Genomic DNA, 21,336 nt, shown 5'->3' on the forward strand with positions numbered 1-21,336 from the left:
TAAGTGTTAAAATAAACTATTTGACAGATTAAAAAAAAAAGTTAACACATTATGAACATATACACCAAACCATAAAGCCAGCAATTCACAAGAGATGCCAACAATGAAACATTTCAAAGCTCTCCCATCCCCCACCCTCCCACGCACTGCTGAGTGTTTCGAAGTAAAGCAAAGAAAGACATAGTTAGATCATGTCTACTGCACACGCACACACACTGTTCCTCCCCAGTGCTGTGTATCATGGATGTGTGCTCGTCCCCCTCTCCGTGTTTTCTGAACTATGCACATGCTTATTCATAGCACGGAAACATGTGATTTAATTACAGAGCCACGCAAAATTAATGTTATTTTTACAGCACGGAGAGTTATTCTTGGATTGGCGTGGGAAGAACAATCCGCCCGTTGTATCTGATATGTAATTATAGTTGTACAGTGCGGTTGTGCGGGTCTCTCGGTGTCGGAGCAGCAGTAGTAATATGGTTAGTCATGCTTGTGCACAGGCTTCCCTCTCCTCACAGCACTAACACCCCAGTGTGTTGAACTCACAGATATGTTCCATGCAAGTTGCTTTATTGGCGAGACACCAGCGCTCTGGCATTGCCAACGGATTACAGCAATGATAACAAACACCGTTTCAGTGACGATCAGTCTCTGAGATCAGCTGTCACTCTGACACACGTGGGCCCTGGCGGAAGTGCCCTGGCGGAAGTGCCCTGGCGTTGCCATGGACACCGCGACGCGGACACGCCGCACAGTTTGTGTTTTGAGTTTAAAACACATAAATGTAGGAGAACACAGAGCAACCGGGCTTAAAATACACAGAACAACGAGAGCAGCAGCAGCAGCAGCAGCAGCAGCTCAGCAATAAGGTCGAGGTGTCCAGTCATCGCTCGTGAGTCGTGTTGATTACTGTTGTTGTCAATAATAACGCGCTGTGCTGCGGCCTGTGAGTGTCGGGGATTTAGTGCTGTTACACAACAACAGCACCCAGGAAACACACTGAACACACACTGAGCGCACTGAACACACTGAACACACACTGAGCGCACTGGAAACACACTGAACACACACTGAGCGCACTGAACACACTGAACACACACTGAGCGCACTGAACACACACTGAACACACTGAACACACACTGAGCGCACTGGAAACACACTGAACACACACTGAGCGCACTGAACACACACTGAACACACACTGAGCGCACTGAACACACTGAACACACACTGAGCGCACTGGAAACACACTGAACACACACTGAGCGCACTGAACACACACTGAACACACACTGAGCGCACTGAACACACTGAACACACACTGAGCGCACTGAACACACTGAACACACACTGAGCGCACTGGAAACACACTGAACACACACTGAGCGCACTGAACACACACTGAACACACACTGAGCGCACTGAACACACACTGAACACACACTGAGCGCACTGAACACACTGAACACACACTGAGCGCACTGAACACACTGAACACACACTGAGCGCACTGAACACACACTGAACACACACTGAGCGCACTGAACACACTGAACACACACTGAGCGCACTGGAAACACACTGAACACACACTGAGCGCACTGAACACACACTGAACACACACTGAGCGCACTGGAAACACACACTGAACACACTGAACACACACTGAGCGCACTGGAAACACACTGAACACACACTGAGCGCACTGAACACACTGAACACACACTGAACACACTGAACACACACTGAGCGCACTGGAAACACACTGAACACACACTGAGCGCACTGAACACACACTGAGCGCACTGAACACACTGAACACACACTGAGCGCACTGGAAACACACTGAACACACACTGAGCGCACTGAACACACACTGAACACACACTGAGCGCACTGGAAACACACTGAGCACACACTGAGCGCACTGAACACACTGAACACACACTGAGCGCACTGAACACACACTGAGCGCACTGAACACACTGAACACACACTGAGCGCACTGAACACACACTGAACACACTGAACACACACTGAGCGCACTGGAAACACACTGAACACACACTGAGCGCACTGGAAACACACTGAACACACACTGAGCGCACTGGAAACACACTGAACACACACTGAGCGCACTGGAAACACACTGAACACACACTGAGCGCACTGGAAACACACTGAGCACACACTGAGCGCACTGAACACACTGAACACACACTGAGCGCACTGAACACACACTGAACACACTGAACACACTGAACACACACTGAGCGCACTGAACACACACTGAACACACTGAACACACACTGAGCGCACTGGAAACACACTGAACACACACTGAGCGCACTGAACACACTGAACACACTGAACACACACTGAGCGCACTGGAAACACACTGAACACACACTGAGCGCACTGGAAACACACTGAGCACAGGGACGGCATGGCCAGCGTGGGCAAACCCGCGGGGAAGCCGGGCAGGAAGGAGTCGAGACCGCGCACACCGCCAGGTATGTCCTGCGCCCGAGCCGAGACCCCCGCACCTGCGCACCGTCCACAGAGACACGAGTACACATAGGTGAACAGGTGCACCACTGTCGTTCTGTTAAGTGTTCAGATATAATGCATTTCTGCCACATGTGCAAGTTTGCACTTAAATGCAATTACTAAAACACATACATGAATAGGATTGTAACCCAATAAGAAATGCATGTATTTGAGAGAGGGAGTGCTTCGATGATGGAGGGGAAGCAAACGAACAAGTAAATGAGTGCAGTAATGTAGCCAAAGCAGTTTTATGGTGAACAATTAGACCCCAAAAGAATAATGGTAATAAAAGAAACGCTTGGCTTAAGAAAGCAGCAAAACGTCCTCCCACCATCAAAGCAGTGCCAGTGACAGACAGACCCGTCTCATCCAGTCTGCAGGATAGTGAGTCAGCGGCGAGGCAATGCGCACACGACCTGCTGAGGCACAGAAATCACTACCTATCATTTCATTACAGTGCAATCCATAGAGGACACCGTGGTTGAAATCAACAATCATATATTTGAAATGGACAGGGACCTGAGCTGATGTTTAGATCATTTAAATGGATACCCAGCCCTCTCTGTAGTTTCAAGGGCACTTCACACAGTCCATTAGGACAGCTTGAAACAGGCGGGTATTGTATTGTCGGAAACTACCCGTTTACAGCTTTGTATGCTAATTAGGCATTCGCATCATTTGCATGATATTTCCCGAAAGGTCGGAATTGGTGTTTCCCACTGTTTCTGATTTTAGGTCGGAAAACTAAAAACAGTCGAAAAGCTTCAATTCCGTAAAAAAAAAAAAAAAAAAGGAAATGCTTTGATATTCATGTCCGAGGAGCCCTTTAGATCTGACTGACTAATCTGACTAATATATATGTACATATGTGTATACAAACTACCCTGTATATATATGTAGGCCTATGTGTAGGCTACATACATATATACAACCCTGTTCTTGGAGCAGCTTCTAGCTGTTTTTGTTCCAAAATAGCACTCTATTACTTAATTGAAGTAACAACCTGCTTATATTTGACTTTTTAAACTGCAATACAAAAGTTATATCATAAGCTCTTTATTCAATTCTATACTTAACTCAAAGCCCCCTAGTGTTTAAAATAATTAAAAGGCTTAGGAAATTATTAGATCAATTAGGGGTTCAGTTAAGTAATTGAGAGCTCAGTTGGAACAAAAACCATCAGGATAGGGGCTCCTCCAAGACCAGGGTTGGGTAGCTGTTGCAGTCCAACCATAGTTTTAATAGACCTTATTATTTTAATTCTGAAGTTAATAACCTACCCAAATATGTGTGATTATTTAAAAGAATATTGTCGAAATAATAAATGCAAATGCACCTCGGAGAGATGCCCATTGTTGCTCAGGAGTGGACTTCCGTGTGAAGCATCACGAATCGTGACTGCTGCAGTAAAACCCGTCTCCGCCCGCGCCGCTTACGAGCACACATTTCAAGCAGCTATAAATGTGCGACTCCTCCGCGCAACAATGGCCTGCAACTGCCGAGTGTTACTGTTGCAAGTGTGGCCAAGCGGTGGGAGGGTTTGAAGTGTAGCCAGCGGAGTTTCAGCGCATCCCCTCGGACACTGCGGGGTTGTGTAAGACTTGGCTGTCAATCAGCCTTTATCTGCCCGCGGCTCACGGGCTGCAGATCTGAATCATGCCTTGTATTGTATTGTATTGTATAACTGCCCATTGTTCTGCACTGCGCATGTTCTTTAAGGTATTCCCCATCATCAAGTTTTTCCCTGCTAAGTAAGTGTAAACCTAAAATTCTTCTCTGATTTAGGATTGTTGTTACACTGGGGTTACTATAACGTATTTGGGAGGGGGGCACAGAGTACCACAGTACAGTATTACACCCCTTACGGTATTTTGTCGGAGGGTTATGTCACTTACAGTGAGGGAATAAAGTATTTGATCCCCTGCTGATTTTGTATGTTTGCCCACTGACAAAGAAATGATCAGTCTATAATTTTAATGGTAGGTGTATTTTAACAGTGAGAGACAGAATAACAACAACAAAATCCAGAAAAACGCATTTCAAAAAAGTTATAAATTGATTTGCATGTTAATGACGGAAATAAGTATTTGACCCCTTCGACTTAGTACTTGGTGGCAAAACCCTTGCTGGCAATCACAGAGGTCAGACGTTTCTTGTAGTTGGCATAAAAGACACCTGGGAGCCAGAAATCTTGCTGATTGATATGGGATCAAATACTTATTTCCCTCATTAACATGCAAATCAATTTATAACTTTTTTGAAATGCGTTTTTCTGGATTTTGTTGTTGTTATTCTGTCTCTCGCTGTTAAAATACACCTACCATTAAAATTATAGACTGATCATTTCTTTGTCAGTGGGCAAACGTACAAAATCAGCAGGGGATCAAATACTTTTTTTCCTCACTGTAACGTTGTCAAATACCATACCAGTCAGGACAGCAACAGGGGACCAAAATTCAGGGCGCTAAAACTACTCAAAACATATTTGCGCATCACTATGACAGAATAAAGACTTAATGTGCCGGGCGCAACTGTACTTAAATAAGGACCTCAAACTAATTCATGGAGATGTTATTGATGACAACAGGAGACCTGCATTCACCTAGAAACTCCTGCACCGGCAGCGGTAACAGCTGATTTCCAATGGAGACGCATATTTGTAGCAGGCGCACAAATCAAAAGTTGTGCATCAATTACAGAGCTCTGTGATTGACAAGCACCACAAACCGCGTCTAGTTTGTCTAATGTCGGTTGATGTGTGATTTTTCACTGGATGTGTCCAATAGTGATGTGTGCCTCTGAAGCAAAGATATGTTTGAGTAAAAATCTGTCTCATTTCATGGAGCTAAGTTTTTCGACTCTGAAATTAGTCAAAATCGGGAATTTCAGGTCTCCAATTTTCAAGCATGTCTGGGGGAGGTCCCTCAGACCCCCGCCGTCAATTACTCATTACGCTTCCCCCTCATTTTGTGCTCATATTTATGTTCATAGAGAGTTTGTACAGTTAATGACAGGGCCTGCCTGTTAATAATTGTGAAATTACAGGGAGAAACACCAAATCTTCTTATAGCTGTGACAGGAGTGATTTCAGATCGGAATAATAAGACTGTAGTTGTTATTGGCAGGCATCTTTTGAGAGGATGTCAGATAGTCTATGAAAGTGTAACCATAATGTATATATTTTTTATAGTCGCGTGCAGATTGATATCAGTGATTGTCTGTTTTTTAAACTAGGGACAAGGGGGTGCAAGGAGCTCTGAAATGGGAGATGTTCCACTAAGAAAAGAAAACTACTAGTAGGAAAGTCCTGAAATGTTTGTATCTCAATGCCAGGAGTATAAGAAACAAGATGTTAGACCTAGAAGCCACAGTGCTGGCGTGTGACTATGATGTTGTAGGAGTGACAGAAACATGGCTTACAGAAAATGATGGAGATGAATACAAGTTGAAAGGATACACACAGTTTAGGAGAGACAGGCATAATCGAAGAGGTGGTGGGGTAGCATTATATGTGAAAAATGACATTGAGGCAGAACAACTCAAATTAGATCCTAGTAACGAAACAGAATCTTTGTGGGTTAAACTTTTGAACAAAAGATACAGAGGATTAGTGGTAGGATTATGTTACAGACCACCCAACTCAGATATTCAGCAAGATGTTGCATTGTACAGTGTAATCAGGACTGCATGTAGCAAGGATTTAAATTAAATTTCTCAAACATAGACTGGGAAAGCCTGGTTGGGACTAGAGAAGCAGAAATATAAATAGTTGAGATGACTGCTTTCTAACTCGATTCATCAGGGAATCAACCAGGGAGAGTGCAGGCATTGACTTGATATTTTCAAATGACCAAAATAGAGTTAGAGGGACACTAGTCAGAGAACCAATGGCAAATTGTGATCACAATATGGTTAGTTTTGAGGCATTCTTTCATAAAACAAGGACCAAGTCTAAAACAATGGTCTACAATTTTAGAAAAGCAAACCTTGAAGGTATGAGGTGGCACTTAAAGGAGGTAGACTGGAGCACACTGGATACAGATTCAGTTGAAAATGGATGGTTATATTTTAAGAATATATTACTTGAGAAGTATGCAAAAAAATATCAAAAGAAAGAAAACTTTGTATAGTGCATAAAAAAGGGATAGAGACTAAACAAAATACAAAGAATATGATGAGCTGCAAAAAGATCTTAAGAAAGGGATCGGGAAATAGAAAGAAACAGCTCTTGGAGCTAAAACTAATGCTAAGAGCTTTTTTAAATACTATAACAGCAAGAGGTCAATAAAGGAGGGAGTGAAACAGATAAAGGGCAAAAATTTAAGTATCTTGGAAAATGAACAAGAATGAATATTTCACAGAGGTTTTTACAAAAGAAAAAACAGATAACATGCCACAGGTTAACAACCAGTCCAGTCAAACCCTAAGAGAGATCAGGATAAATGAGGTACTAATGCTTCAAGGCATTCAAAACAGAAAACGGGAGACACTTCTTCACACAGAGAGTTGTCACAATCTGAACAAACTCCCCAGCGATGTGGTTGAAACTGAAAATTTGGGAACATTTAAAAATAGACTGGATAGGATCCTTGGATCACTTAGTTATTAATGGAAACCAAACGAGCACGATGGGTCGAATGGCCTCCTCTCGTTTGTAAACTTTCTTATGTAATCTAAGTAGCAGCAGTACAGTTTAGGGAGGGAGTCATCGAGTGTAACAGCAGCAGCTCAGAAGCTGCAGTGTAATACAATAGCAGCTCATATTTCTCTTCAGTATTGCACCAGGCATAGCAGCCCCCGCCTCCCCATCCACACGCCAGGCCCAGGACGAGCTTTGCCCGGGGGCAGGCAAGGGGAGGCTACAGGGGTAGTGGAACAGCCCAGCAGCAGGACTGGGGGACAGGCTGCCTCGGTCTGGTCACTGTGTCCCCGTCGCCAGTGCGCACAGTTCTCGTGTGAATGTGCAGACTTAGTGTGGAGAGCGACTGTCTACTCGGGAACACTACCCCCACCCCCCCCCCTGCTCCCTCTGCCTGTCTGCATTAACACCAAGGTCGCTGTGAAGGTCCAGACAATGGGAGCCGGAGCAGCGCCGTTACTGCACATGTGCCAGCCCCTCAGTCACAGAGCATGCAGACCTGATCGATACAAGCAGGACTGTCTGTTCTCAGCAGCTGAAGGGTGTGGAAAATAAGGTACATTGGAGAAGAGAAACATGAAAAGCAAAGAAAGTACCGTCCCCATGGAAACCACTGCCTGTGTCAGTGATGAAACTTCACTCTTCGTTGCATAACAGCACTCCTGCGTTTCCCATGGAGATGCCGGTTACTCTCCCCTGCAGACAGCTGGTGAGGAGCGCAGTGCAGTGGTGGGGGTGGTGGGGGGGGTTAACATCAGCTGATGGTCAGTCTGGCTGACAGTTATGCAATTCTGATTTCCCATTATGATGCAGTTGGCATTTTTTTCGTAATTCCCCAACACGCATGATTTGGAATCCGGAATCCACACCTCATCTCCGGTGTCCGGCTGTAGCAGCATGTTCAGTAGCATACGTGTCCAGTGTGAGGTTCTCCTCCATGTCGGGAGAAGCCTGGCTGATTTCCGCTGTCTCTCTGGGACCCAGGCGTGTCCGAGACCACGCTCAGTCCTCACACCGGGGAACGGGGGGGCTTGACCTGACGTGAACTGGGATACTTCTTCATCCCAGTATCGATCGCAATCCCCCCCCACCGAGTCCCCTCCCCCTCAGATCACTGATTAAACACTGTTTCCTGGTACCCCCCGCACAAGTCCTCCGCTGATCTCGTGTGTTTCAGAGAAGAAGCGTCTGAAGGAGGAAGCGTCTCCGATCTCAGAGGAGCAACCCCAGAGTGCCACTTTGAAAGGTGAGGACATCCAGGCTCTGGCCATTCGAGAAGAGGACCTGGAGAAGGTGGGTGTGTGTGGGAGAACTCTGTGTAGAATTGCACGCCCTGTTTCTCATCAGCGTTGAGCCTCGTGATCAGCTCAGGGTTGACGCAGAAATGGGGGCATAGTGGTGATGTGTCTTGAGCTTTTATTTATACATCACGAGAAAAGGAAAAGAACAAAAGCTGAAAAACAGCATCTTGCTTCCATGTCATGCGAGCGTTGTCTGCTGCACACTCACTCACACACAGACTCACTCACGCACTCACACGCAGACACACTCGCACACACATACACACACGTTCAAGCAGGCACACATACACATACCTGCACTCTGATGTCTCCACGGCCTTCTCCCGCTCCTCCCCTCTCTGCTGCTGTCCTGCCTGTAGCTGCGGGAGTCCAGCCCACCCCAGGGCCACGGCGCGCCCCCTGTGATGACCAGGGTGCTGGTGCGCCGCAGCCGGCCGGTGCTGGATGAGAGGAGGAGGGTGAAAGTTACAGTGGCCAGACCCATCCCCCCAGACGCCCCAGTACAGCTGCTGGACTACACGGGTACAAGAGGCCGGGGGGCTGGGGGACTTGATAATAATTAAACCTCATGTAAAAAAGGGGATGACGCTGAACTGAAACGGACAAGTCAGCACTGCATCACTGTGACCTCATTAGCAGTGAGAAGACACAGAGAGGTTTTGTATTTTTTGTGTGTAAAAGTTTGCTTTTCGAGCCCTGACTCTCGGGCTCAGTGGGGGCTCTGTCCTGTCTGACCCCTGACCGTTCTGGCTTGCTGTGTTTCTATGGTAGGTCCTGGGGGACCTCGTTTCGACGCCCAAGGAATGGTGCTGCCACACAGCATCCTGGGAAGCCTGGTGGACTTTAAGAGGCAGGCGGAGGCCAGGGGAGACACTGAGGTGAGGGAGTACTGTCTACCCAGAGTGTGTCCCTCAGTGTGTATATATCCCTCAATGTGTGTCCCTCAGTGGGTATGTTTGTGTCTCCCTCAATGTGAATGTGTGTTTTTGCATGTCCCTCAGTGTGTGTGTGTGTGTCTGTGTGTCCCTCAGTTTCTGTGTATCTGTGTGTCCCTCAGTTGGCAAAGCGGGTGCCATCAGCCTCAGCAATGCGCGGCCCAGAGGAAGCCATGTGGTCAGACAGTCAGCGGGCAGAAGCGACCCTCGCAGACTCGCCCAGCCCGGCCGAGCCACAGAGCCACGCCCTGCGCCACTGGGAGCGCCACATGGCCGAGCGCCGCCGCCAGCAGGACTTCCTGTCTCGTGAGTTCCCCCTGCCACCGCACCTCCTGCCTGCCCAGCCGAACCGCAGGGACCCCACCACTCACACTGTGTTTCAGGGCTCACACTGCAGGACACGTGATGCTTCTTATGCCCTGCTTGTCACTTGTGTGTGAGGAGACCCTTGGCTCTGCTCTTGCCACGCAGCCCAGCGAGCAGCCTCTGCTCTCCAGCACACAGTGCCGCATCATTTAGTGTTTGCATACAAGTGTCACTACAGGCACTTAGCTTCATTTTTCTTTTTCTTTTTTCTGGTCGAGCGCCGTGTTGTGTCTGGGCAGCGGTGGAGACACACCGATGTTTGTGTTGCTCACCGGGTTGTGTAATCCTCGGGTCACCACTCCAGCAGGTAGCCTGGTCCTCGTGTGCATGACTCTGGCGCTGTTAGGCAATTAAGTGCACAACAACACTGCGCTTCCCACGCTGGCCTCTCAGACGGGCAGCTCTCAGCACCGCGACTCGGGAGGAGGGACGTTGCTCTCACTGCACCAAACGCCTCGGAAAGATCTGTAAAACCTAGAGAAGAGAGAGAGGAAAATGAACCACCCTGCTCTGACTGATAGATGATAAAATAAAGGACTGAATAAAAGTGTCAAATATGTGGAAATATCGCAGTTCCCCCATCTTCTACGACTCAGTGCAAAATACTGACCATACACACAAACACACACACACACACACACACACAGCGGGGCCACGGCAGTTCCATGGCGGGCAAGAACCAGATCTCAACTAAATACAAGATACACTTGCTTATTATTGACTTGCCATCCCCAGACAGCAAGGTGTCTGAGTGTTTAAAGCAGCACCTTTGTGACAGCCGTGTGCCCGGCGCACCCCTCACGCTCTGTGCTGTGTGTTGCAGGGCTGCTGCAGAAGCCGGTGCCGGAGCTGGTGATGAACCAGGCGGGGGGATTCCGGGCAATGCAGGAGCAGAGGGAGCTGATCAGCCGTGGGCTCCCAGCTCTGCAGGACGGCCAGGTGGGGAGTAGCGGGGAAGGGGCTACAATCACATACACATGCACGCTGTGTTGTCTTGACGGGGTGGTTGTTGTGCTGTGTTGTGTGTTGATGGAGGGTCAGTGTGCTGTGTTGTGTGTTGTCACTGTGCTGTGTTGTCTGCAGGGGCTCCGTGTGGGTAGTGAGTTCTGGAGTTTGCCCCTGCGCCTTGGGGACGAGCTGAGCGGCATCACAGCCACCCTGAGCCAGAGAGAGAGGGGGAACCTAGAGCCTATTGCACACATCGGGCAACCCCGCAGCCTGCGCCTGGAGACAGGTATGCACAACACACACACACACAGACAGAGAGAGAGAGAGACACACACAGGTACACAACACAGAGAGAGAGACAGGTATGCATAAAGAGAGAGAGAGAGAGAGACAGGTATACACAACACACCACAGATATTCTAGAATATGAAAAGCTAAAAATAACTTATCTGATAAGGGAAATTTAACACTAAACAGAGGAAGCACAATTTATATATAATCTCTGAACTGAAATGAAGCTCACGGTTTAAAATGAGTCGGCCTCAAGCAGCACAGGTCAGTCCGACCTGGCTGTGAGGTGCCCTCTGACCCCAGTGCGCTCCCCTGGTTCTACCCAGGCAACATCCTCCCAGGAGAAGTGGACCGGCGCCCCCGGGGCTGGGACCAGAGCCTGTACCTGCAGCAGCGGCGCCAGGAGCTGCGGGCTGTCCTGCAGGAGTTGGACTTCAGCCAGCCGGTACACCCTGGACACACACACACACACACACACACACACACACACACACACACACACACACACACACACACACACACACACACACACACACACACACACACACACACACACACACACACACACACACACACACACACACACACACACACACACACTTGCACATATCTATATAAATATAAATGGATTGATTAGTGATTGATTAGTGGACTGATTGTTTTTTTAGCTCAGAGAAAGATCCAACAGCTCACTTATCCTTCAGTCTGAACCTCCTGTGGGATAAGACTCTAAGCTCCTATTCCTCTTCCTCTCTTCTTCTTCGGGGTCCCCCTTTCTCTCTCCCTCCCTGTCCCCTGTCCCTGTCTCTCTCCCTGCTCCCCCCCTCTCCCTCCCTGTGCCCCATCCCCCTCTCTCCTTCTTCTCATCCTCTCTCCCTGCCCCCCGCCTCCCTGTCCCCCTCTCTCTCTCCCTCCCTCCCTCCCTGTCCCCTATCCCCCCCTCTCTCCTACTCCTTCTCTCCTTCTCTCCCTCTCTCCCTGTCCCCCCCTCTCCCTCCCTGTCCCGTCCCCCTCTCTCTCTCTCCCTGTCCCTCTCTCTCTGCGCAGGAGATCGATGGGCTGGAGGTCATTGGCTCAGGTCAGCCGTTCACCTGCGTCTCTGCAGAGTGCTGTCCTCTCCAGGAGCAGGTCACCCAGGAGGGGCCGCAGGGTCCAGAGGAACCGGAGACCCAGTAAGGCCTGCCCTGTGCACCGACGCCCATCATTCATTTCTCAGTGAAGGGTCGGGGAAGCCATTACGAATCAGTGTGGGGTCCTGATGGTGTTTGTCGTGTTCATCGCTCAGGGGCTCAGCTGTGTAACCCCTGCAGTTTCTTTTCCCCTCAGCTTCGCTTAGTGTTTACTTTGGATTGCCTTAGTTTATCTTAGTTTAGTACATTACAGTACAATGTATTACGATACAATACCATGAAATCCACTGGTTAAGGGAGAAGCTGTTGTATTTACTGTTGAAGTGACATGCTGCGGTGGTCATGTGACATGTGGGTGTGTCGTTCCAGAGACCCGCTGGCAGACAGCCCTGACAGAGACCCGCTGGCTGACTACCCTGATGTGATGATGGAGGCACTGCTGCTTCCCTCCCTGCAGTTCTGTGGCCAGCCAGCTCGCTGGATCGGCAGCTGCTCCTCACACAAGGTACTCGGTCCTGTACTGACAGTCCCTCTGGGTGACCGTACCGTCCCGCCTCCCCGGGTGACCATGCCGTCTGTCTCCGCAGGGTGAGGTGGGCGTGGCGGCCAGGCTGACCTTTGAGGCGATGGCCGGGGACCAGGCCTCATCCCACCTGGAGCTGAGCAACGACGGCAGCACGGCCATCTACTACAGCTGGCAGCGCCTCCCCATCCCCCACAGCTTCCGCCCAAACCCGAGAGACGTCCACAAGCAGAACTTCTACTTCAACTCCAGCCCAGGTCAGCCCGCCCTGCGCCGCCCCTCACTGACTAACACCTCTGGCCGAGTGCCAGCGCTACACACACAGCGTGGCCGAGTGCCAGTGCTACACACACAGTGTAGGTGACTGCCACTGCAGCACGCACAGTACAGATGCTACACACAGTACAGTACTACACACGCAGTGCAGATGAGTGCTAGTGCACAGCCCCCCCCACCGCGCCAACTCACTGTGGCGCTGTGTCTCAGGGGTCATCCTGCCCGGTGACACCCAGCAGATCCTCTTCACCTTCAAGTCCCAGCGACCGGGGGTCTTCAGCGAGGTCTGGGCCCTGAACCCCCACCCTGTGCTGCTGGGGGGCGCGGTGCTGCAGGTCACCCTGAGGGGCGTTGCGCTGCACCAGGACAAGACGGCCGACGCCAGGGAGGCTCTGCAGGTGGGGGCAGTAGAGAGCCAGGACAGCTGTGTGTGTGTGTGGGTGTGTGGGTGTGGTCACGTGTTTTTGCATGCGTGTGTGTCCATTTTGTGATTGTATGTGTGTGTCTCTATTTTCCATGACTGTGTTTGTGTTTTGTGTGTGTGTGTGTGTCTGGTATGTATGTATGTATGTATGTATGTGCGTGTGCGTGTGCGCCAGTGTGACCTCTGACCCTGTGTGTCTCAGAGGGAGCTGCAGAGACGGGAGGCAGAGACGGTGGCGGAGCAGATCCTGAGGGAGGTGCTGCAGGGGGTGCGGACGCCAGAGAGGCCAGGCTCCCCCCCCGAGCTGTACGTCACAGAGGAGCAGAGCTTCTGCCAGCAGAACCCACAGGTACCCGGCACAGCGGCACTGCGACACCAGCCGCCACCGGCACGCACTCTAAACAAGCATTAACTCTCCAGACCATACCTACCCTGTCTTCCTAACTGAGTCTGCTGGCCCACGGGGTTAGGGGTGCTGTTGGTAGGGGATGTGTCGTCCAGTTGAGTCGAGCTTGTCGTTTCACCACTGAGCAGTTAAACTGCGGTGGGTGGGGGGGTTCATATTTGTGTTTGTTTGTTTATTCATGTATTTATGTATTTTTGTGCTAACGTGAAGCTGCAGTATGACCACATGGTGGTGCAGAGCTTGAACCGGCTGTGGGAGGAGTGTGTAGGGTCAGAGGTCACTGAGCCCTGGGACCTGTCCATACCCCACTTCAGAGAGGTCAGTCTGAGCTCCGTGTCTCACACCACAGTCACCCTTGTGAAGCCAGGCGGCCACTCACCATGTCTGATGTGTTTTTGAACGTGTCTTACTGTGATTCATGTGTTTCTGAACGTGTGTTGCCATGTCTGACATGTTTCTGAACGTGTGCTGCTGTGTGTGACGTGTGTGTCGCTGGCTGTGGCGCCGTGTGTGATGTGTGTGTCACTGGCTATCTCCCCACAGGCCATGCTGGCGATGACTGACGACGAGGAGGGGGTCCGGCGGGAGGCGGCGCTTGGGCAGCTCAATGCCCTGGTCCTGCAGCTGTGTCAGCCCCCGATACACACCCAGCCTGACCTGCTGCACCTCACCGGGTCAGACACGGGGGGGATCTGAGCGTAAAATTTATATTTTCTGATATAAAAAATACTATTTCTGATATCAAGAATGATCTGCTGTTGTTGATATCAAAAACTGTATTTTTGATATCTGAAATGCATACTAATTAACATCTGGTGATGTGCAACTTGTATGAAATAATTTGTATGTTTATCAAAACAACAAAATATACCCGGACCCGGTAACTAGAGCCTGGGAGCTTTCAAACGATGTCTTACTCACGTATGTGGGGTCTTCTTAACACGTGCTATAGGCTTTCGAAATCGGCCATTTCTCAAAGTGTACAGGACTACATATGCTCGAGTTTATGTTTTTACTCTGGCAGCCGATTAGCCCTTACAATATGAAAGGCCACAATTTGTTCTTTCATTTGATATAAAATGCATATGGCACAAACTGTCAAGGAGCTACACACAAATAAACAGTGACAATGCCAGTAAAGAATGGCTACTGCTGAGGTTGTTAAACAGTGAACAGTGTCAGACATTGACAACGAGAGGATGGCCATTCTGAGTGCTCCGAGTTATTAACATCTACTGTGGGACTTTTTCGAAGAAGGGGAGCAACTATAACGCAGCAAGCAGCCCAACTTCCTCTAGCTCTTTGTTGCACATTCAACTTCTAAAGCTTGTTTGACAGCAAGGCTTTTACTATGCAGTCCTTGAAAATAAAGAAACCAGATGTTAATTAGTATGCATTTTTGTTATCAAAAATACAATTGCTGATATCAAAATACATTTGTTGATATCAACAATTGGCAGTTAATTCTTAATATCAGCAATTGTATTTTTGATATCAAAAATGCATACTATTAACATCTGGTTAAGGATGAAATGTCACAACGGCGTGCCATAGCCACCAGGCTTTCAGTGTTTTTCAGTGTTGTGGTTTAGTGTGTTGTTGTATTGCAATACTGATCTTGTAGCCACTGTTTTTGCTCAGTGCTGCTGTGTGTGTGTGTTTGTGTTTATTGCTCAGTGCTGCTCTGTATGTGTATGTGTGTGCGTGTGTTTATTGCTCAGTGCTGCTCTGTATGTGTGTGCGTGTGTTTATTGCTCAGTGCTGCTCTGTATGTGTGTGTGATATAACTCAATGATATTACTGTGTGTGCTGTTTCTCAGTGTTGCTGTGTGTGTGTTGCTTAGTGATGCTGTATGTATGTGTGTGATATTACTGTGTGTGCGTGATTATTACTCAGTGATGCTGTATGTATGTGTGTGATATTACTGTGTGTGCGTGATTATTACTCAGTGATGCTGTGTGCAGTTTCTCAGTGCTGCTCTGTGTGTGTGAGATATTACTCAGTGCTGCTATGTGTTGCCTAGTGATGCTGTGTGTGTATTGCTCAGTGATGCTGAGTGTGTGTATTGCTCAGTGATGTGTGTGTGTGTGTGTTGCAGGCTGCAGCTGTGGCGCGAGGTGCTGGACGGGCTGGTCAGTCAGGCCGCGCTGTTAAGGCAGGTGTTGGGGCTGCCAGAGAGGGACGCCTGGGGGGAGCAACTGCAGGAGGAGGCATGTGAGTCTGGAGCCGCCCCACCACACAATGCACAATGCTACTCACTGCACCACAGGGCCCCGCTGCTACACAACACCAAGCACAGCACACAGCACACAGCACAGCAGGACAGAGCTGAGCTCCTCTGGGACAGGGGTAACAGGGCAGAAACAGACAGCTCAGCTGTTTTGAGGGGTTTCTTTTAATATGGCAGGACTCATGCTGGAGCCAAACACAGTGAAACCCTCCAGCTCTGTGTCGCCGGAGGGTGACGTGGGAGACCAAGCTGCTGTCAGAATCGAGCGAATCCCCCATGGCCCCCCACGCTGCTCTAGAAAACACATCGGCCTACACTGTGTGTCAGTATTGTAAAAGAGTGAATTTACCGGGCTTCGATTCCTGTCTCCAGTGCCCTCAGTGGAGTCCGGCCGAGCGGGGAAAGCCAAGAGGGAGGACAAGGTGGACAGGAGAGGAGCGCTGTCCAAGGATGAAAAGAAAGGAGGGATTGGGAAGGACAAGGAGGAGAAGAAAGGAGCTGGGAAGCAGCCAGGCAAGGACAGGCCGGAGGTGAGAGCTGGCTGCAGTGACTGTGGACTGACACCAGAGGGCAGCAGCACACAGAGCAACACAACAAAGGGTCTGGCCTGGTCTCAGATTCCTCTCACCAGGCCAGAATACGGGTTATACCAGCATATAGGACTGTACACTCATGTGTACATGTGTCATATAGAGAGGGACTGTTCATTTCATATTATTGTCTACATGCTATTATATGCACAGCACAGCAGATTTCTCTCCGAATCAATCAATCAATCAATCAATCAATTTAAATGTATTATATATGTACAGAATAAACTGCCTAATTTATGTGTTTAAAAATTTTGACCGGGGCCAGAAGGCCAGGTCTGGTAGTGACACCTTTAAGAGCCGCTGAAGCTACACACACTGTTCGCAATGTGCTGACCTTGTGTGCCCTACTTCACAGCAATCTAGAGACAAAAACTGCACCCCCATCCCCCGGTGACTGTACAGTGATGTCACCGCCTGGCCCTGACCCTGGCCCTGCCATTCACTCCGTGGTGACATCAGTCCCGCTTTGTTAGGCAGCATAACAAGGGCCATTGTCAGGGCCCTGTTTACCCACATTACCGGAGCAGAGAAAACAACAACCGAGAGACCCAGCAGAGCTGTAAACAGACCGGCGAGGGGTTCTGACACAGTGTCCTGCCCAATACAGCAGGGCAGACTTGACACCGGGCCATATTCCGTCTGTAGTGCTATGCTGTGCTCAATGTGGCCTGTGTCTGTCCTCAGGATCGGCCCCCCAGTAAGAAGGGGAGGGTCCAAGAGGAGAAGAGGGTGGGGAAGCCTGCGACCGGGCCAGCAAAGGAGCTGGTGTCGTCAGCAGAGAGCCTGGAGAGCGAACTGCCCGAGATACACGAGCCACTGGACCCAGTGCTGCTGGACCGGTACCGCCAACAGCTGCATGCCCAGGTCAGCCCCTCACACACACAAACACAAACACACCCTACTTTTCCCCAATGGCAGAAGGAAACACACACATCTGCGCCTCGCCCCGCCTCGCCCCCCCTTCAGAGAAAGTTGCTGAAATCTGAGTCTTGTAGGCCACAGCAACTGACCTGCTCCCCCAGCCCCCTGTTAATACCACCAGGCACACAGACCCCCAGCCCCCCGCGTTTAACCGCCAGGCACTGAGACCCCTAACCTCCCGCTAATAACACCAGGCACACAGCCTCCCAGCCCCCAACTAATACCCCCAGGCACACCGACCCCCAGCCCCTTTCTAATAACGCCAGGCACACAGACCCCGGCCTGCAGGGCTGGTACAGGGCTGTTTCACAGTGAGTTTAGCCTGGTCCCTAATCTGCTCTCGGCCCCCCATCCAGAGGCCCCAGCAGGGCAGCTCCCATTGCCACCATGGCGGCTCTGTCCCAAGCAGCCTGACGCACGCCGGTCACTCGTACAGCCAGTCGGCATGCGATATCGAGGGATAACCACAACAACAACAAATAAATAAATGAATATCTGTAAGTCTTTGTCTGATTCTGTGAAAAGCTGATTAAGCCCACAAGAATGTGCTGATGCACTTTGACACACAAAGCAGGGCGGCCGGCTCCCATCTCCCTGTGCACGCGACAAACTTCAGCAGGGTCAGAGCGCCAGGTAAATTCCACTGCAAGCGACCGGGTGTGGAGACTTGATGAATCATTGAAAACACACAGGCGTCACAGTGCGGCGCCTCTCTGTGTGCTGTGCTGTACTCACTGCGCTGTCCTTTTCTGTGTGTCAATATATCGTTTTTTTCTCAACCATCTCCATTAAACATTTGTCTAAAACATATTTAGCAATGTAATCAATTTAATTTAATTTTTAATGGAAATAGGCTGGTTGAAGGCTGCAGTCTATTGCAAGGCCAAGGACGTTTCCATCGGCCCACTTGGACCATCTTTAAAGGAGAATGGAACAAAAGTTGTAGCTACAGAGAGCCAGTAAAAATAACAGCCAATGAGGACGTGATGCAATTGAGTGACACCACAGGGGTGGGGCTCTGCACATTTATTGTGTTTGTGTATAATTGAGCTAAATATCTCAAAACCCTATAATAAACACACCTATCAGACCATTCCTACCTGCGTCCATACCCCTAATTTAAGCTGAGCTTTCTCAAACTCTCCAGTTTGGGCTTTTCCTTAGTGTGTGTGTGTATGTATGTGTATGTAATTATATATATATATATATATATATATAATTATAATATGTTTGGCAATGAATGAGACCAACACCTGTATACTATTGACACCCTGCTGTGTTGGACACCCTTCCCCTGTCCCGCTCTCCCCAGGTCTATGGGCTGCTGGGAGCCATGGTGGAGTCCCTCAGCGACCTGTGTGAGGAGGTGAAGAGCAGTGAGCCCCCTCTCCTGTGAGCCACACCGGCCGTCTGGACCCCCCACAGCAGCAGCCTCTCTCCTGGGGGCCTAGCTATGACATCACTCTCATTAAAGTTCTGACCAGGTTCTGCTGTCTGTGTCTCCGTGGCTGGTTTGTTCTCACAGGTGGCAAGGGCAGCATCCGTGCTGGGCTGCTGAGGTTGATCACTGGGGTGACTGCGTGGGTCGAAGGGGCGGGACAGGGGTCTAACGCCAGCGGGGCCGGGGTCTCCTGTGTCGGAGCCTCGTACCCCGGGGGTCTCAGGAGTCGGCAGCAGCAGTCGGACACTCCTCCCAAAAAGGTGCAGGATCAGATTAAACCAACTCTCTCACACATTCTGTATTTGCCAGCTAGTCGAGCAAGCGAGTGCAAGAACACGAAACGCCACTCATGAAATCGGCAGTACAGGGGTTAACCCTTTGCTCGTCCCCCATCACCTCCATCGGGAAGCAGGCAGAGGGTGGGGATCAAAACAAGGCCGTGAAATGTTTCACCGAACCAGTCCAGCGAGACCAGCCACAGTTTCACTTCATTGCAGCCCAGAGTCGCACAAATTCATTTCATAAGCGATACATTGTTGTCTTTCCTGATGTGCAGGGCTCAGTAGTGTAGTGTTGTGTAGTATAGTGCGGTGCTGTGTATTGTAGAGCTGAACAATGTTGTGTAGGGCTGAGTGTTGTAGTGTTGACTAGTGCTGTAGTGTTAAGTAGTGCAGGTCTGCGTGGCTGGGTGGGGGAGGGCAGTTTGTCACGCTAAAAGCCTTATGAAAACTTTATGAGGTTCAGTGATGTGGCCTCAGGAAGCTTGCTCTCTGGGGGGGGGGAGCTGGCTGTGCTCCCAGACTGCTCTTAGTGTGGAGGGGTGAGGAGGGGCACCTGTCTGTAACTGCTGCCCGTCAGCTGGGTACCTATCAATCACCAGCCCAGGATAAGGCCGCGCCATCTTCTCTCCCTCTCTCCGTTCCTCTCTCATTTTGTTGTCCAGTTTGTTATTTTGCGCTCATTCCTGTTCAGCCCCGATTGGTTGCATCCTCTCTTCCTCCTCTCATGGTGCTCCTCTCACTGATGCTCTGTTCACAGGGTTTGTATTGTCTGTTGTGTTTTTGTTTGCCTGCTCACACACCTGTGTGGCCCTGGGGCGGCTTTATTATGCGGCAGCAGCAGGGCAGCGCCGGGCGAGTCCTGGCTTTGTGTGGTGCTTCCATCCCGGGGGAGGAAGGGTGTGGTGGGGCAGCTGGCCTGTCCAGGGCAAGAGCACTGGGGATGGGTGGGAAGGTCTATGGAAACCCCTGACCAATGATATGACACAGTGCAGCTGAGCCCTGCTGGCACCAAGCTCTCACTCTCTTTACACACACCCTCACCCTCACAGAGCAGGAAGCTGGGAGACACACAGGAACGCAGCCCGTCTCTCTGGAAAAACCTGCCCCGCCACTCCTGAGCAAAGAGGGGCGCAGCTGCAGGTATTCCCTAGCCCTTAGACCCGCCCCCCCCGTCACACACACACGCACAATCTGTCATTATTGCTTTTATGTGTGTGTTTTTAATGTGTAAATATAAACAACCTGGTGCTGTACAGTAGCACTGATTGAAGAGAGAGGGTGTCATATGTCTTGTGTCAGAGAGTCTGTATTCATGTTTCTAAATGTACCGGAGAGAGCAACCTGACCAGGTGAGGTGGGGGGGGGGGGGACCTGAGAGAGAGAGAGTGACCTGGGATCGGAAACCTTCCTCTCCTGCGATTCAGACACAGCAGCCTAACTGCAGCCGCACATCCACGCTAGCTGTGCACGTCTGTGTGTGGTGTCACCAGCACAAACGCCTTCCTCAGAGTGTGAGGAGAGCAAACGCAGGTCATTAAAAACAATCAAAATAAAGGGGAAAAAAGATCAAGAAAAGAGGCAGGCGTGTTGTGGCAGAGAGGGCACGCTGTGGACATGGTATCCGATGTCTCCTGACTGCAGGGACTCTGCTGTCAATCCTGCTGCCATCTGGGTCACTGACTGCCCTCATTGATCCGTGGCATTGAACTGGGCTGAGTACAGCGAGCTGGGGGGGAACAGGGACTGCGGGAAGGAAGAGGCAGAGCAAGTGTGCAGGCGTGAGTGTGTGTGTCTGCTTGAGTATGTGCGTGCGTGTGTGTGTGTGTATATGTGTCTGTGTGCATGCTTTTGTGTGTGTGTGTGTGTGTGTGTGGATGTGCACTCCTGTCCATCAGGCTACACACAGTCAGAGAGGCAGCAGTTTTGTCCTCCTGCCCCTCGCAGGGCTGGGGAGTATCGGCCCGGCTGCAATCGCCAAGCCCAGACAGACGTCTGTTCCCCTGCGCTCTGCATTTCCTGTGCACTGATTTACAAAAACAACAAGATGAAAAGACACACGATAAGCAGGTTCTGCTCATTC

The 21,336-nt window shown here is 50.1% G+C and overlaps 1 protein-coding gene across 2 annotated transcripts; it reads left to right on the top strand.

Moving 5' to 3' along the window:
- The first annotated feature begins 725 nt into the window (after window positions 1–725).
- Window positions 726–19,094, top strand: mycbpap (mycbp associated protein). Of its 2 annotated transcripts, none has more exons than XM_066704143.1 (19): window positions 726–892; window positions 8,367–8,482; window positions 8,850–9,012; window positions 9,262–9,368; window positions 9,548–9,731; window positions 10,615–10,730; window positions 10,875–11,025; window positions 11,357–11,475; window positions 12,078–12,202; window positions 12,530–12,665; window positions 12,748–12,940; window positions 13,170–13,357; window positions 13,586–13,732; window positions 14,000–14,107; window positions 14,333–14,463; window positions 15,889–16,004; window positions 16,393–16,550; window positions 17,298–17,477; window positions 18,847–19,094. In XM_066704143.1, the coding sequence occupies exons 3-19, from the start codon at window positions 8,895–8,897 to the stop codon at window positions 18,928–18,930; spliced, it is 2,361 nt and encodes a 786-aa protein (XP_066560240.1). In that variant the 5' UTR covers window positions 726–892; window positions 8,367–8,482; window positions 8,850–8,894; the 3' UTR covers window positions 18,931–19,094. The 2 variants fall into 2 exon arrangements, with proteins under 2 accessions (XP_066560240.1, XP_066560239.1); XM_066704142.1 differs by lacking the exon at window positions 726–892 and adding an exon at window positions 1,325–2,513.
- Window positions 19,095–21,336: the final 2,242 nt, after the last annotated feature.

The sequence above is a fragment of the Amia ocellicauda genome, chromosome 5 (assembly GCF_036373705.1).
Source record: "Amia ocellicauda isolate fAmiCal2 chromosome 5, fAmiCal2.hap1, whole genome shotgun sequence".
NCBI lineage: Eukaryota > Metazoa > Chordata > Actinopteri > Amiiformes > Amiidae > Amia > Amia ocellicauda.